General features: G+C 56.1%; 1 protein-coding gene across 3 annotated transcripts; it reads left to right on the forward strand.

Moving 5' to 3' along the window:
• Positions 1 to 3,381: 3,381 nt before the first annotated feature.
• On the forward strand, positions 3,382 to 13,101 carry ST6GALNAC4 (ST6 N-acetylgalactosaminide alpha-2,6-sialyltransferase 4). Of its 3 annotated transcripts, XM_030858559.3 has the most exons (6): positions 3,382 to 3,517; positions 3,939 to 4,025; positions 5,594 to 5,779; positions 9,174 to 9,586; positions 11,394 to 11,501; positions 12,397 to 13,101. In XM_030858559.3, exons 2-6 carry the CDS (start codon positions 4,014 to 4,016, stop codon positions 12,584 to 12,586), a joined length of 909 nt encoding a protein of 302 aa, XP_030714419.1. In that variant the 5' UTR covers positions 3,382 to 3,517; positions 3,939 to 4,013; the 3' UTR covers positions 12,587 to 13,101. The 3 variants fall into 3 exon arrangements, with proteins under 3 accessions (XP_030714419.1, XP_060156369.1, XP_030714423.1); XM_060300386.2 differs by lacking the exon at positions 11,394 to 11,501; XM_030858563.3 differs by lacking the exon at positions 3,939 to 4,025.
• Positions 13,102 to 13,731: the final 630 nt, after the last annotated feature.

A 13,731-nucleotide genomic window follows, 5' to 3' on the forward strand; every position in this document is an offset into this window, starting at 1 on the left:
CTCTGGCAATGGGCTGAGGCAGGGCCTGTGGCTGGAAAGGAAGTGGCTTGTCCAAGGTCTCACGAGGCCCAGGACTCCTGGCTCTTCTAACTGGCTCATTCAACAGACTTTATCTAGCACTGAGTGTGTGCCAGACACTGTGCTGGTGTTAGAAATGCCCTAAGAACATGACTGGCCTGACTGCCCGCAGGGAGCTTAGAAGCTGGTGGGCAGATGGACCATAAACCAGTTAATACACTGCGTGATTTCAGAGTGTGACAAGCACTGTGAAAAAAATAAATCAGGTTGGGACAAGAGGGATGGTGGTGCGGTGTTGGATAGAAAAGTTGGCAAGGGCCTTTCTGAGGAGGTGATATTTGAGCTGAATGACAAGAAAGAGCTGGCCATCTGAATAGAGAAGTCCAGGTAGAGGATATAGCAAGTGCAAAAGTCCTGAAGTAGGAACGAGCTCAATGCAACTGGAGATTGGAACGGCGGCCAGGGTGGGTGGACGCTGATTAAGAAGGAAGCAGGAGGGCCTCCTTATTCTATGAAGAGTAAGGAGAGGACTTTTGCCAAAACCAAATTGAAGAGCTTCATCTGAGGCTGTGGGACTTCCCAGTGTCAGTTCCACTGTGGATGTACGACCCTCATCTATCCTGGGAGCCCAGGACATTTGGGCATGTCTGGGCTTGTCAAGACAGGAACTTGACCATGTCTCCATGCGGCCTTAGCAAGGAAAGATTTGCCTCTCTGGGGAAGGAATCGTCACCAGCCATTGTGGGTGATCAATGAATCCATAGGGAACATCTCATCATTTTCCCCTTGGGGTTGGGGCCATGGAGAGAGACTGAACTGAGGTGTGCCCAGGCTGGAGTGGGGGATACAAGGAAGGCTTGTGCTCAATGGAGGCCCCGGGGGCAGGGCTGCTTCAACAGAGCCCCCAACAGGATGGGGAGAGGCATGGAGGCCTAGATCACCGGCTTGGGGGAATTTGGCTTTGCCTATGGAGTGCTAGCCCTGGAAAGCTGCTGATCTGGGTGCAGATATCCAACACAGATACCCTGCTGTTGTGCCCACACCGGAACCTCTTAGAAAAAGGAAAATGGAGTTTGAAATGGGACCAGAGCTGGAGCCCAGGCTGGTTCCCAGGCCAGGGCCCTGCAGAAGGGGATGCGTGTGGTAAGATGAGCTTTCTTTCAATGCTCAGGAAGCATTTTGTAAAAAAGAAAAACAGTTTAGATGGGAAGTATGCTCTCCACTTCACCCCAGGCCCGCCTCTCCCAGTTGCCTCCTATTTGCCCCTTCAATCCTATCTGGCCCCGGAAAGCACTTGACTTTGAATCCCCGAGGGACCCCAGGTGAGCCTTCGAATGGGACACATTCCAGCACCTGCAGGGGCCCTACACTGTGTTGGCTTCGAATTGGAGGACACTTTGAGAAGGGGGGTGTTATAGTGTGACTTCTTTTGTACCATGATTCTTCCTCATCTTGTGTGAAACTCATAGGATTTAACCTCAGTAATTCGAGATGGAGTCACAGTGGCCAATGTGAACTTCCATATTAGCTGTTGTGAACTGTCCAGTACAGGATTGCAAGTGTCTGAGTGTCATAAATTAATAGTGTTGCTTAAGGGACTTCCCTGGCGGTCCAGTGGTTAAGACTGCACTTCCACTGCAGGGGGCATGGCTTCCATCCCTGGTTGGGAACTAAGATCCCACATGCCGCCTGGTGTAGCCAAAAAAAAAAAAAAATTAACAGTGTTTATTTATTTGGCTGCACTGGGTCTTAGTTTTGGCACGTGGGATCTTCGTTGCTGCGTGCAGTGGCATGCAGGATCTAGTTCCCTGACCAGGGATCGAACCCGGGGTCCCTGCATTGGGAGCGTGGAGTATTAACCGCTGGACCACCAGGGAAGTCCCAGTAGTTTTGCTTTAGATAAGGAATTTGTTTGGTTCCTCAGGAAGACTCTACTGGCACAGAGACTGATAGAGACAAGATTCTTTGGGGCATAACTGTTACACCCTACAGGCAGATCCTTTAAAACGAGACCACAAGACTGAGCAACTTGAAGGCTCTTTGCTGGAGGACTCCATGCTGCTGAGAGCTGTTCCAGACGGATGCTCTGTTGGAGCAGAAGGCGACTTCCCACTCACATTTGTCATGAGATTCTGGTTCAGCTGGACCAAAGCCCGCCGCTCACTCGTGCTGAGACGTGACCTTCCCAGTCTTCTCCTTGGAATTGTTTGTTACCCCCTTTTCTATTTTTCCCACTAACCTGTGTTGTGTGCAATAAACCAAGTGACTCGTGAATTGGATACTGGTTGTGGTTTTTGGTTTTTTTGGTTTTTTTTAAATGTTTATTTATTTGCTGTATCAGGTCTTAGTTGCAGTGCGCGGGCTCTAGAGTACCCAGGCTCATTAGTTGCGGCACAGGCTTAGTTGTCCTGCAGCATGTGGGATCTTAGTTCCCTGAGCAGGGATCGAACCGGCATCCCCAGCATTGCAAGACCAATTCTTAACCACTGGACCACCAGGGAAGTCCCATGGTTACGTTTTGTATATCCCCAGTCCTGTGATTCTAACCTGGTCTTACCGCTGGATCTTGCAGCAAAACGGGGGTGTTTGGGAGATGAAAGTAGGTTGTCAGAGCCCTGGCTCTGCAGTGACTGCCCAGGGTTTGAATCTTGGCTCTGCCACAAGATGCCTCTGCACCATCTCACTGAGAGATGCTATCATCAGGTAGGTGCTATCATCATCCCCACTCCACAGAGGAGAAAAACTGAGGCTCAGGTGAACTCACCCGAGGTAGTCCAGGTAAGGTTGCCAGAGAAAATACAGGACGCCCAATGACACTGGAATTTCATATTTCTAATATAATTATTGGTTGTTGCTGAAATTCCAATATAAGTGGGCATCCTGTATTTTACTTGCTAAACCTAGCAACCCTACCAAGCTTGAAACCCGGGGCTGCCTGAGCCTAAAACCCCGTTTAATTACCGTCCCGCACCGCCCCCCTCCCCGCCCCCCGCCGCCCGACTTCATAAATGGAGAAACTCCAGTCCGGACGACAAGAGAGCCACGGCACATTGGCTCCGACACCCTCTAGCCCTTTCCTAGGCGGACCGCCCAACCCACCTCCCTCAGGAGCTTGGGAGACGTGCGGGAGGGCAGAAGAGGGGAGACGCTGGAGCTCAGACTCCGCCCCCAGCTGCCGAGGCCCGGCCCCCACTCCCGGAGGCCTCACCGCCACTGCCAGCCGCGTACTTCCCACCCACGCCGCGCAAGCCGCGCTCGTAAGCCCCGCCGCCGCCGTTCAGCCCCGCCCCCAGCGCCCCTGTCTCCTCCCCGTCCCGGCAAACCCCGCCCCTGCCGCCGGCAGCGACGGCCCTTTCAGTTTCTAGTCTCCAGAAGCTGCGGCGACGGCACCGCCTCCGCCCAGGTTCTCCGGCTTCCTGCCCGGCTTGTCCGGCCCGCGGGTCATGGAGCTCGGAGCTGCGGATAGGGAGCAGCCGGCGCGTCCCAACCTGTCCTCCAGGTTAGCGCCTGGCCGGGTGAGCGGGTGGTGGAATCTGGGAGTGGGGTCGAAATCCCTTGTGCTGTCCCGCCCCAGGCCTCTCCATTAGTAAGGTAGGAGAGATGGGATGGGAGTCGAGGCTCCAGGCTCCTGATTCTGTCCAACCCAGAGTCGAGGGATGACCTTGAGCCGAGGTCTCTCGTCTGCCTCTCCTTCCCCATCTGTGCAATGGGGACTGGGTTGGCTGGAGGTTTCCCAAGGGTCACTGATTCCAGCTCCTTTAGGATGGGGACAGCGCTTCCCCGTGTTTGGAGACTTTAAGGCGTTTGATTCCCAGAAGCCATCTGCCCTGACCCCGGCCTGTACCCTCCCCTGCCTCAGTTTCCCTGGGCAGTTTCCTCAGAGGCCTGGGACCCAGCTCTGAGTGTCTGGGTTTTGGCAGGTCCCCGGCTCCCATCCCTTCCCAGCCTGATCCCTGGAGGCAGCAGCCACCCGGCTGCTGAGCGGCAGTGACAGCATGAAGGCTCCGGTAAGTGGCGGAAGGAGGAAGGCTCACAGGGGACTTGGAGGTGGCTTCTGGCACGGCAGCCTCAGTAGCCTCTCCCACCCCAGGGCTGACTGTCACTTCCGACTTCACTGCTCCTGAGCTGAGGAGAAGGCCAGACTGGCCTCAAAGGCCAGCCCTGATCTGGCGGGCTGTGTGGCCCCAGGCAAGTGGCATTCCATCTCTGGTTTCCGGGCCTTGCCCCTCTTCCTTGTAGAATGGAGATCATAGCACTACCTCCTGTGAGCATCTGAGGTCACCAGGTGAGGCATCTGTCTACCTGGGAGCGGGATATGCTGTGAAAGTTCAGTTTAGCTGCTCTTGATTTTATTCAGGAGCCCCTAGTGAGAGCCTTGGACGTTGTGGGAAGTCAGCCACGGCTGCCTGGATCAAGGTCTCTGGGTCCCTTGTGGGCAGGAGACCAGGTGCCAGGCACAGCCTGAGGCCTCAGGGGCTGAACCCCCTCCTCCGCACAGCTGGCCACACAGAGATTTATTTTTAGAAGCTGAAGTGGCTTGTGGGCAGAATAGCGAGGGCCTCTGGCAGGATATGCCTGGGGGAGCTGGGGGGCTGCTTTTTCACCTCTGGTTTTCACAGAGCCCCAGCCAGCCACTCAGTGGTTTCTGAGGGGTGGCAGAGGGACCTGGGCCTTGGGTAGGCTGGGAGAAAGTTAGCACCCAGAGAGACACAGGTGGTGACCAAGGTGGCACAATGGCATGTCCGGGTTGTGTCCCCCACTAGGTGACTCCGCCTGGAAGGCTTGGTGGGGGGTACTCATTAAGTCTGCCCGCCGGGCAGTGGGCCAGGAGGGCTTCCTGGTTCAGGTGGCCTTTGGCACGTGGTTTCTGGAGGCAGGAGCCTCTGGGCTGCAGCTCTCAGTTGTTGAAACCATTCGTTGAATCATGCTGCCCTCACACCCCTTTCTACCATCCCTTTGCTCAGCCGGTCTGCTGACCCAAATCGCGATCATCAGCTAGGTGGGTGGCCACTGAGCCAGCTGGGGGAGGGGATGGGCTATGGGCATGCAGACAGCCTCATCCCAGGGTCTGAAGGGGGCTGGTTGCCCTTCTGATGGGCCACTCTCCTGTCCTCACGTGCACAGCACTTCATGGTAGTGCTTTGGCCACTGACCTCACAGTAAGTTCACGCTGTGGGCATTATCTGTTTCAAAGAGGAAGCAGGCCCAGAGAGGTGGAGAGTTATACCCAAGGCTGCACAGTACACCTCAGCTTCTGGTTAAGAGCACGGTTTCTGGTTTTGAGGCCCCACCCTGCTACTTTCGTACTGTGTGGCCTTGAGCTACCCATTTCACCCCAAGGTGTTTCCCTTATCCTAGAATATAGGAATAATAATAGGCCTCATCTCAGGGTCATGTGCTCTGAGCCTGGCAGCCCAGAGGAAGGCCTGGTTAACAGAGATGGTGGCCTCTGCTGATGTTCTGGGAACTACTGAGCTGGGGTTTGGACCCATGAGGCTGGGGTACAGCACCCCTGCAGAAGCTTCTAGGAGCCCCAGCGACCCCCACTCCCACCCCATGACGACTGTCTCCCCAGGGTCGGCTCCTCCTCATCATCCTGTGCTCCTTGGGCTTTTCCGTTGCCTACATCCTGCTGTGCTGCTGGGCCTGCCTGCCCTTCTGCCTGGCCTCCTGCCTGGACTCCCACCTCTCTATCAACTCCAGGCCCACTGTGCGAGGGCCCCAGCACTTCAGTGGCTACAGCAGCGTGCCAGATGGCAAGGTGAGTTGGCTGGGCAACATGTGGGGGGCAGGCCCGGCCAAGGCTACCAGGGTGCCCCCAACTCTCTGGGGTTGTGAGAAATGGGCTCATGTCAGGCCAGCCTGGACCCTGGGCTTGGCTCCTGTCCACTAGCTGACCTGTCACTTTACCTCTCTGAGCCTCAAGTTCTAAGAGGAAATGTCTTTTTTTTTTTTTTTTTGGCCGCACCGCGCATCTTGCAGGATCTTATTTCCCCGACCGGGGATTGAACGCGGGCCATGGCAGTGAACGTGCCGAGCTCTAACCATTGGACCACCAGGGAATTCCCACATGTCTTTTTTTTTTTTTTTTTAACTTCAACAAATAATTGCCTGGCTGCTCTCAGCTGGGTGCTGGGGATAAAAAAAGGTGACTCAGACAGGGTGGCCCCCTGGAACTCCCAGCCCAGCGAGGGGAGCCAGACATCATCACATCACGGTCATGCGTGCACCTTTAGGTTGACCTGTCTACGCACAATCCGTTTGTTCAGCAAGTGTGTATTTGGTGCCTTGGATGTGTCCTGCCTTGTGCTGATTGCTGCTGGGGATACAGATGACACAGATAAAAGTCATATCAGCCCCAGAGCTCTCCCTCTGGGGGAGACAGGGACAGTGGGGCCCAGGGGTGACGAGGCAGCTGAGGCCCCTTGCCCCACGGCACACACCTCCCCATGCTTGCTCTGCTGGGCGAGGTTTGGAGCACTTTACCCCCTTCACCCTGATTTCAGCGGCCCCATCTGGTATGTCTCTCAAAGGCATCCCCCAACGACACCTGGTGCAGGAAGCTCCCAGTTCGGAGTTTGACAGCTCTCTGAACGTTGGTCAGAGGGAGGCGTGCTCAGGGACCCTGGCTTGGAGGAGACCAATTTCAGACCTTCACCCCTCCGAGTCACAGTTGCCTTATCTGTAAAAGGCTGTCATTACAGTTCCTACCTCGGTAGGGTCACTGTGCAGGTCCAAGTGGATGATTCATGGACAGTGTTTAGAACGGGTGCTGTGTAAATCTTTGATCAAGATGCAAAAACAGGGCTTCCCTGGTGGGAAGTGGTTGAGAGTGGTTGAGAGTCCACCTGCCGATGCAGGGGACGTGGGTTCGTGCCCCGGTCCGGGAGGATCCCACATGCCGCGGAGCGGCTAGGCCCGTGAGCCATGGCCGCTGAGCCTGCGCGTCCGGAGCCTGTGCTCCGCAATGGGAGAGGCCACAACAGCGAGAGGCCCGTGTACCGCAAAACAACAACAACAACAAAAAAAGATGCAAAAACAGCTGGGGTCGGGGGGACAAATTAAAGCGCCGTACAGGTTTGGCCAGGTGGGCTGGGTGGACGCTGTCCCAGCTCCACGGTCATGGCCAGTGTTCATTTCAGATGCTCAGAGCTCATGGTGACATGGGCCCAGGGTGGCCAGATCCTCTGAATTTTTTTTTTGTTGTTGTTTGTTTGTTTTTTATTTATTTTTGGCTGCGTTGGGTCTTTGTTGCTGCGCGCGGGCTTTCTCTAGTTGTGACGAGCGGGGTCTACTCTTCGTTGCGGTGCGCGGGCTTCTCACTGCGGTGGCTTCTCTTGTTGCGGAGCACGGGCTCTAGGCGGGCGGGCTTCAGTAGTTGCAGCACGTGGGCTTTGTAGTTGTGGCTTGCAGGCCCTAGAGCGCAGGCTCAGTAGTTGTGGCACACGGGCTTAGTTAATCCGTGGCACGTGGGATCTTCCCGGACCAGGAATTGAACCTGTGTCTCCTGCATTGGCAGGTGGATTCATAGCCACTGCACCACCAGGCAAGTCCCCCAAGTTTGTTAACAGAGCATGAAATCTAAGTTTGGAATGTCAAAAGGGCTGATTTTTATAAATTAAGTATTAATTGTCTTAAAGACCCTGTGTAGGACAAGCAGAACACCTCCTGGGGCTGATGGTGACCTTGGATCTGACCAGACCCCAGTTGTCAGGTCAGGCTCAAACTGAGGGCAGAATAAGGAAGTCTTGTTTATTGCTGGGGCGTGGAAACTGGGGCTACGAGTTCTTAAATCAACATTATATCAGACATGAAATGTCCCTGAGTGGGCTACAACACTGTGTCTTTTATTGACTAGAATCCATGTTCCCATATCCTTTACACGCCTCCATAAACCTGGTTCCCCCAGGAGGGAATGGAGGCCTGGGGTAGGCAGCAAGTCCTTTGCTGGGAGCCTTGACCCCTGACACCCAGTGAATGTTTGCAGGCTTGTTGGCTCAGCTTCCGCCTCTTGGGGGATAATGAGGTGAGGGTTGGACCCTTACTGTGCCCTTGGTCTGTGCTGATCACTCTCCAGGCATTTTTAATTGAATCCTTCCTTACAGCCTGGTCCAGTAGATGCTATTTTCATCCCCATTTTACAGATGAGGGAATTGAGGCTCAGAGAGGCAAAGTGACTTGCGTAAGCCCACACAGCTAGGAAGGGGCAGAGCCAGGATTGAGGCTCAGAACCAGAGGTTCCCAATGTTGTCGTGGGCACTAAAGACTGCTTTTACTTATAAACTGGAACAATGAGAATGGGACTGGGGCAGAGGAGGGAGTGACCTAAGAGTGATTCCGAAGAGTGATTCCGTTCATATTTACCTAACAAACACATACGTGACACCCAGTCTGTGCCAGGCACTGCTCTGAGTGCTTTATAAATATTTGCTTATGTAACCTTAATGAGGAATTGCAATGTAGGGCCCCTTAGGGCCTCAGCAGTAAAGACCAGGGTCAGGAATGTGGCTGATGAGGAAGCATGAAGATTCCCTGAACACAGAATCTTAGCTCTGCCACTTGTCATCGGTCTGACCTTGAGAAGGTCACTCCAGCTGCCCAGCCTCGGTTTCCTCATCTGCAAAATGGGTTGATAAAGGGACTTACATCCCTTTACTGATACATCTTACTGATATAGATGTCAAGTGTGGTCAGGGGGTGTTCCTGGGTGGAGTAGCAGGCAGGTGGAAGCTGTGTGCCCAGGACTTTCTTTTTTTTTTTAAAGAATTGTTTTAGTTTTCATTCTTTTTTTATATAAATTTATTTTATTTCATTTATTTTTGGCTGTGTTGGGTCTTCGTTGCTTCGAGCAGGCTTTCTCTAGTTGCAGTGAGCAGGGCCTGCTCTTTGTTGCGGTGCATGGGCTTCTCAGTGCAGTGGCTTCTCCTGTTAAGGAGCACGGGCTCTTGCCGCGTGGGCTTCGGCAGTTGTGGCTCACGGGCTCTAGAGCACAGGCTCAGCAGTTGTGGCACGTGGGCTTAGTGGCTCCGCGGCATGTGGGATCTTCCCGGACCAGGGCTCGAACCCATGTCCCCCGCATTGGCAGGCAGATTCTTCATCACTGAGCCACCAGGGAAGCCCCCCAGGACTTTCTTTCTCTCTACCTCCCCCTGCAGCCGCTGGTCCGAGAGCCGTGCCGCAGCTGTGCCGTGGTATCCAGCTCGGGCCAGATGCTGGGCTCGGGCCTGGGTGCCAAGATCGACGGTGCTGAGTGTGTGCTGCGCATGAACCAGGCGCCCACTGTGGGCTTCGAGGCGGACGTGGGCCGGCGCAGCACCCTGCGGGTCATCTCCCACACGAGCGTGCCGCTGCTGCTGCGGAACTACTCGCACTACTTCCAGCAGGCCCGTGACACCATCTACGTGGTGTGGGGCCAGGGGAGACACATGGACCGGGCGCTGGGCGGCCGCACCTACCACATGCTGCTGCAGCTCACCAGGGTGTACCCGGGCCTGCAGGTGTACACCTTCACCGAGCGCATGATGGCCTACTGCGACCAGGTCTTCCAGGACGAGACGGGCAAGAACCGGTGAGCCAGGGGCCTGCCTGCTGGGGTCTCCCTGGCGGCTGGGGACCTGCCTTCTCCAGCAGCCTCTGGTCCATCGAGGGTCTGCTCTGTCAGGTGCTGGGGCTCAGCAGTGGTACAGGCGGACGTGGTCCTGCCCTCTGATGGGGGCTGGGAATCAGAGGGCTGTCATTCATCGAGTTCTCTTAGAGATGAAGAATTCCAAATGGTGGTAAGGGGCGTTCGGCCTCGCCAGCACGCCTTGTGGGGTGACTGGTGTGGGCCCACGTCAGGGAGCTCTTCTCTCTGGAGGGGGTGCTCTGAGACCTGAACTGGTCTTTGACGTCCCTTCCTGATAAGGAAAGCAACAGTGACAGTTCTAACAGCCCTTTTCACGCAGCAGGTGCTGCCCTCAAGATCTCATTCTACCACACGCCTAAAAGAGCGCCCCGACTCCTGTGGCCCCCTCCTCCACGCACGGGCTCCTCCCTGCCACCTCCCCACCTCAGAAGATACGGCTGCCAGCCTCCAGTTTTTCAGACAAACACTTGGGCTTTGCCCTTGACTCCCCTTGTTTCATCACCCGCCACGTACGATGGGCTCTCGAATCTCCTTCCGTGCCCACAGGTGCCACCTTGACCTAAGCCACCATCCCCTCTTGCTCTCGCAGCACCCCCTGCAGTCTGAGCTCCAACTGCCCTAGGGAATTCATCCCATCAGTCACCTGCCCTCACCTTACAGCAGCTTCGCATAACGGGGAGAGTAGAGTCCAGACTCCCACCTCCTTCCTCCCCTGGCCTACAAGCCCCGCATGATCTGGCCCCTGCCTGCTTCTGTGACCTCATCCTCCTTCGCTTACCCTGTTCCAGCCACCCTGGCCGTCTGGGCCTCCTCAGACATCCACGCTGCTCTCACCTGCAGTCCCGTGCACGTGCCGTTCCTTCCCCCAGGTCCTCCCACAAATGACTGTTTGCTTCCAGATGTGGATGGAGTGTCATGTTGATCCCAAATGAAGGAGCATCTGCCACCTGACATCCTTCATCCCATTCTTTTGTTTCTTCCCAGCAGTTCTCTCCCAGCTGCCCACTCCCTTGAGAATGTTAGCAATGGGCGGGGCTGGTTCAGGCCAGCACAGGGCTTAGGAGGTGTTCAGTTTGAATGACTGAATCACCCCACAACCCCTCGGTAGAGGTGGAGGTGAGTGGCCCCCGGCTGGGAGAGTAACCAGTGCTGGTGCTTTGAGAGAGTCGAGGCCTGGGGTAGCCACACAGTTCCTTGCTCTGAGTTGGGTGTTGGGCCTGGAGGAGGAGCTAGGCTGAAAGTGTTCCCTCTCCATAGCCACCCATAATTATCCCCATTTCACGGATGGGTCACTGAGGCTCAGAGAAGTTCACGAGCAAACCTGATGACGCAGAGCAGATTCAAATGGAAGACCATTTGACTCCAGACGACCCTCTTCCCCACTTTCAACGACGGTGCTCTGCTGCCTCCTGCCGTCTCCCCAAGCTTGGTCCCTTAGCTGTGGGTGGGATGTGATCAGGGCTGCCGCACCACCGCTGGGAGAGGGGTGGTTTGCTCAAGTCCTCTGTGGGTGGGAAGAGTTGAACGGACCCAGCTTTGCACCCCACCCCCACCTGTTGCCCATTGCTGGCCTTGGGCTGGGGCTGCCCCGTCCTTAGGCACCCCCAGAACCCACTGTGGGCGTCAAGGTGAGAGGCCCTCGGCTGGGAGGGGAACCAGTGCTGTGCCTTGAGAGAGCTGAGGCTGGGGCCACCCTGCTCCCAGTTGAGTTGGGGTCGCGGCTGGCTGACTGCTTCCCTCCCTCTGCCAGGAGGCAGTCAGGCTCCTTTCTCAGCACCGGCTGGTTCACCATGATTCTCGCCCTGGAGCTGTGTGAGGAGATCGTGGTCTATGGAATGGTCAGCGACAGCTACTGCAGGTCAGGCTAGCCAGGCGCCGGGCGGGAGGGCACCATGCGTGGGCCCTGTCCATGCTGGAGGGTGCGTGGGCTTCCCGATGGGTGGCCAAGGCCCAGGGTAGGAAGGAGCTCGGCCTCTGGAACAGGTTGGATACCAGCCTCCGCTCTGCCTGTGTGGCCTTTGGGCCTGGCCGCCACCTCCCAGAGCCTCTATTTTCTCATGTCCAAGAGAGAAAATAATCACACTTTCCTCAGAAGGTTATGGAAAGGTTTAGAGAATAATCTACCAAAGTGCCTACCACAGCATCAGGGCTGATGGTGTCAGTGATCTATTACACCTAAGTTCTGACTTGTGATATTATATAGCTCAACGTTATCATAACTAACATGACTAATTGAACTGAAAGGGTTCCACATCTTCACCCTCTGTTCTTCTTGGAACTTTGCTGAGCACGTGGGTGAGATGGTAGTAGCCCGTGTGCCCTCTGCCATGGCACCTTGCCAGACAGCCAGTGAGTAGCTGGGTGTGCAGGGCTGGCAGCTCCATGCTGCGGGGAACGAGGGCTCCCTCACCAAGAGCCCAGCACCAGGCGCTTTGCATATTTTGACCTGTGCTTTCAGCCGAGAAGGTAGGTAACCACCATCCCCATTTTACAGATGGGTTATTGAAGCTCACGGCGTACGTCTCTGGCCTAGAGTCAGCCAGCTTGCAAGAGGCAGAGCCAGGGCTTGAACCCTGGCCTTTGGGATCCTCAGGGGCTGCCCTTTTCCTCCTTTGTTCTGGCCTCCCCTGGGACCAGGCATGGGGCTCTGTGGCCTGTAGTACCTGGCGAGAGGGGGTCCGGCAGGTGGCAGGGTCTGGTGGGAGGCAGGCGAGCTCTGGTGCCTCACGCTCATCCCTGCTCCCCACCCACAGGGAGGAGAGCCGCCCCTCGGTGCCTTACCACTACTTCGAGAAGGGCCGGCTGGACGAGTGTCAGATGTACCTGGCACACGAGCGGGCACCCCGCAGCGCTCACCGCTTCATCACCGAGAAGGCTGTGTTCTCCCGCTGGGCCAAGAAGAGGCCCATTGTGTTCGCCCACCCGTCCTGGAGGACCCAGTAGCCCCCTCGCCCAGCCAGCCACGACGCCTTCACCAGGCCTCTGTTCCGACCACACTCCACCAGAAACATTTAATTTATGGATCCTGCCTCCTGTCGTGTGCCGAGCAGACCGAAGTTCTCTTCCTGCCCTACCCTGGGGACACCTGGGCCATCTCAGGCCTCTAGACTTACGGGGAGAAGAGGAGGGCCGTGGTGACCTTTGCACCCTCCTCCGTACCCCTGCTCCCTGAGTAATCTGAGTCGGATTCGTCCCACCTCTGAGTCTGTCCGGTGGCCTTTGCTCCCGGGGCTGGCGACCCCCCTATTCACCAGCACCATGAATTTCAACCGAGCACCAGCCCTGGCCCTTCCTCTCTGCACTCCCTCTCCACCTGCCTTTGGTGCCACACTTCCCAGGCTTGTCGCCCTAGTCAGGGCAACCCAGAACTTGGGGTTTGTTGGGCGAAGGGGCCTTTGAACTGTGACTGCCAGGGCCACCTCTGGAGTGTATGGGTAAACATGTTTTCTGGAAGTCTGTCCTGGCTGTTGTCACGTGTCTGGGGGTGGGGATCGGGGCTCCTCTCGCCACCACAATGCCATGACCTGTTGTCTTGGGGGCAGACCTACAGCCGGCTGGGCTTCTGGCCATTTAATGTGCCTGCATGTTTCCTCCCCAGGAACCTACCTGCTTCCCCACCAGGTCAGGGAGTCTAACCCCATGACTGCACTTGACCCAGGGAACACCCCAGCTCAGAGGCTTCCATGGGATCCCCACCCTGTACCCAGTGGGAGGAGAGTCAGTGTGGGAGGAAATTCTTCCATGTCATGTTGCCTTCCTGGTCCAGGGTCAGATTCCACTGGCCTTGCCAGTTAAATTCCCAGTTAACTCTGGGGTTGGTTACACTGCTAGAAAGGAAGGAGGGCAGGCTTGGGGCTTTCCTTCTCTGAGTATCAGTTTGGTCACCTGTAAAGTGGAAAAGCACATCCACCAGTGAACAGGTAGCAAGGGTGTACAGCCACGCTGGGGTGGGTTAGAGTTAGAGCCCATTTTACAGGTGAGATGAAGCTGCCTGGCTGAGTCAGGGTGCGATCCAAGGTCTGAGAACTGCGCCTGAGCGTCTGGGCCCTGCACCAGGGGGCTGGAAAAAGCCCACGGAGGCTTCACCC

The sequence above is a fragment of the Globicephala melas genome, chromosome 6 (genome assembly GCF_963455315.2).
Source record: "Globicephala melas chromosome 6, mGloMel1.2, whole genome shotgun sequence".
Taxonomy (NCBI): domain Eukaryota; kingdom Metazoa; phylum Chordata; class Mammalia; order Artiodactyla; family Delphinidae; genus Globicephala; species Globicephala melas.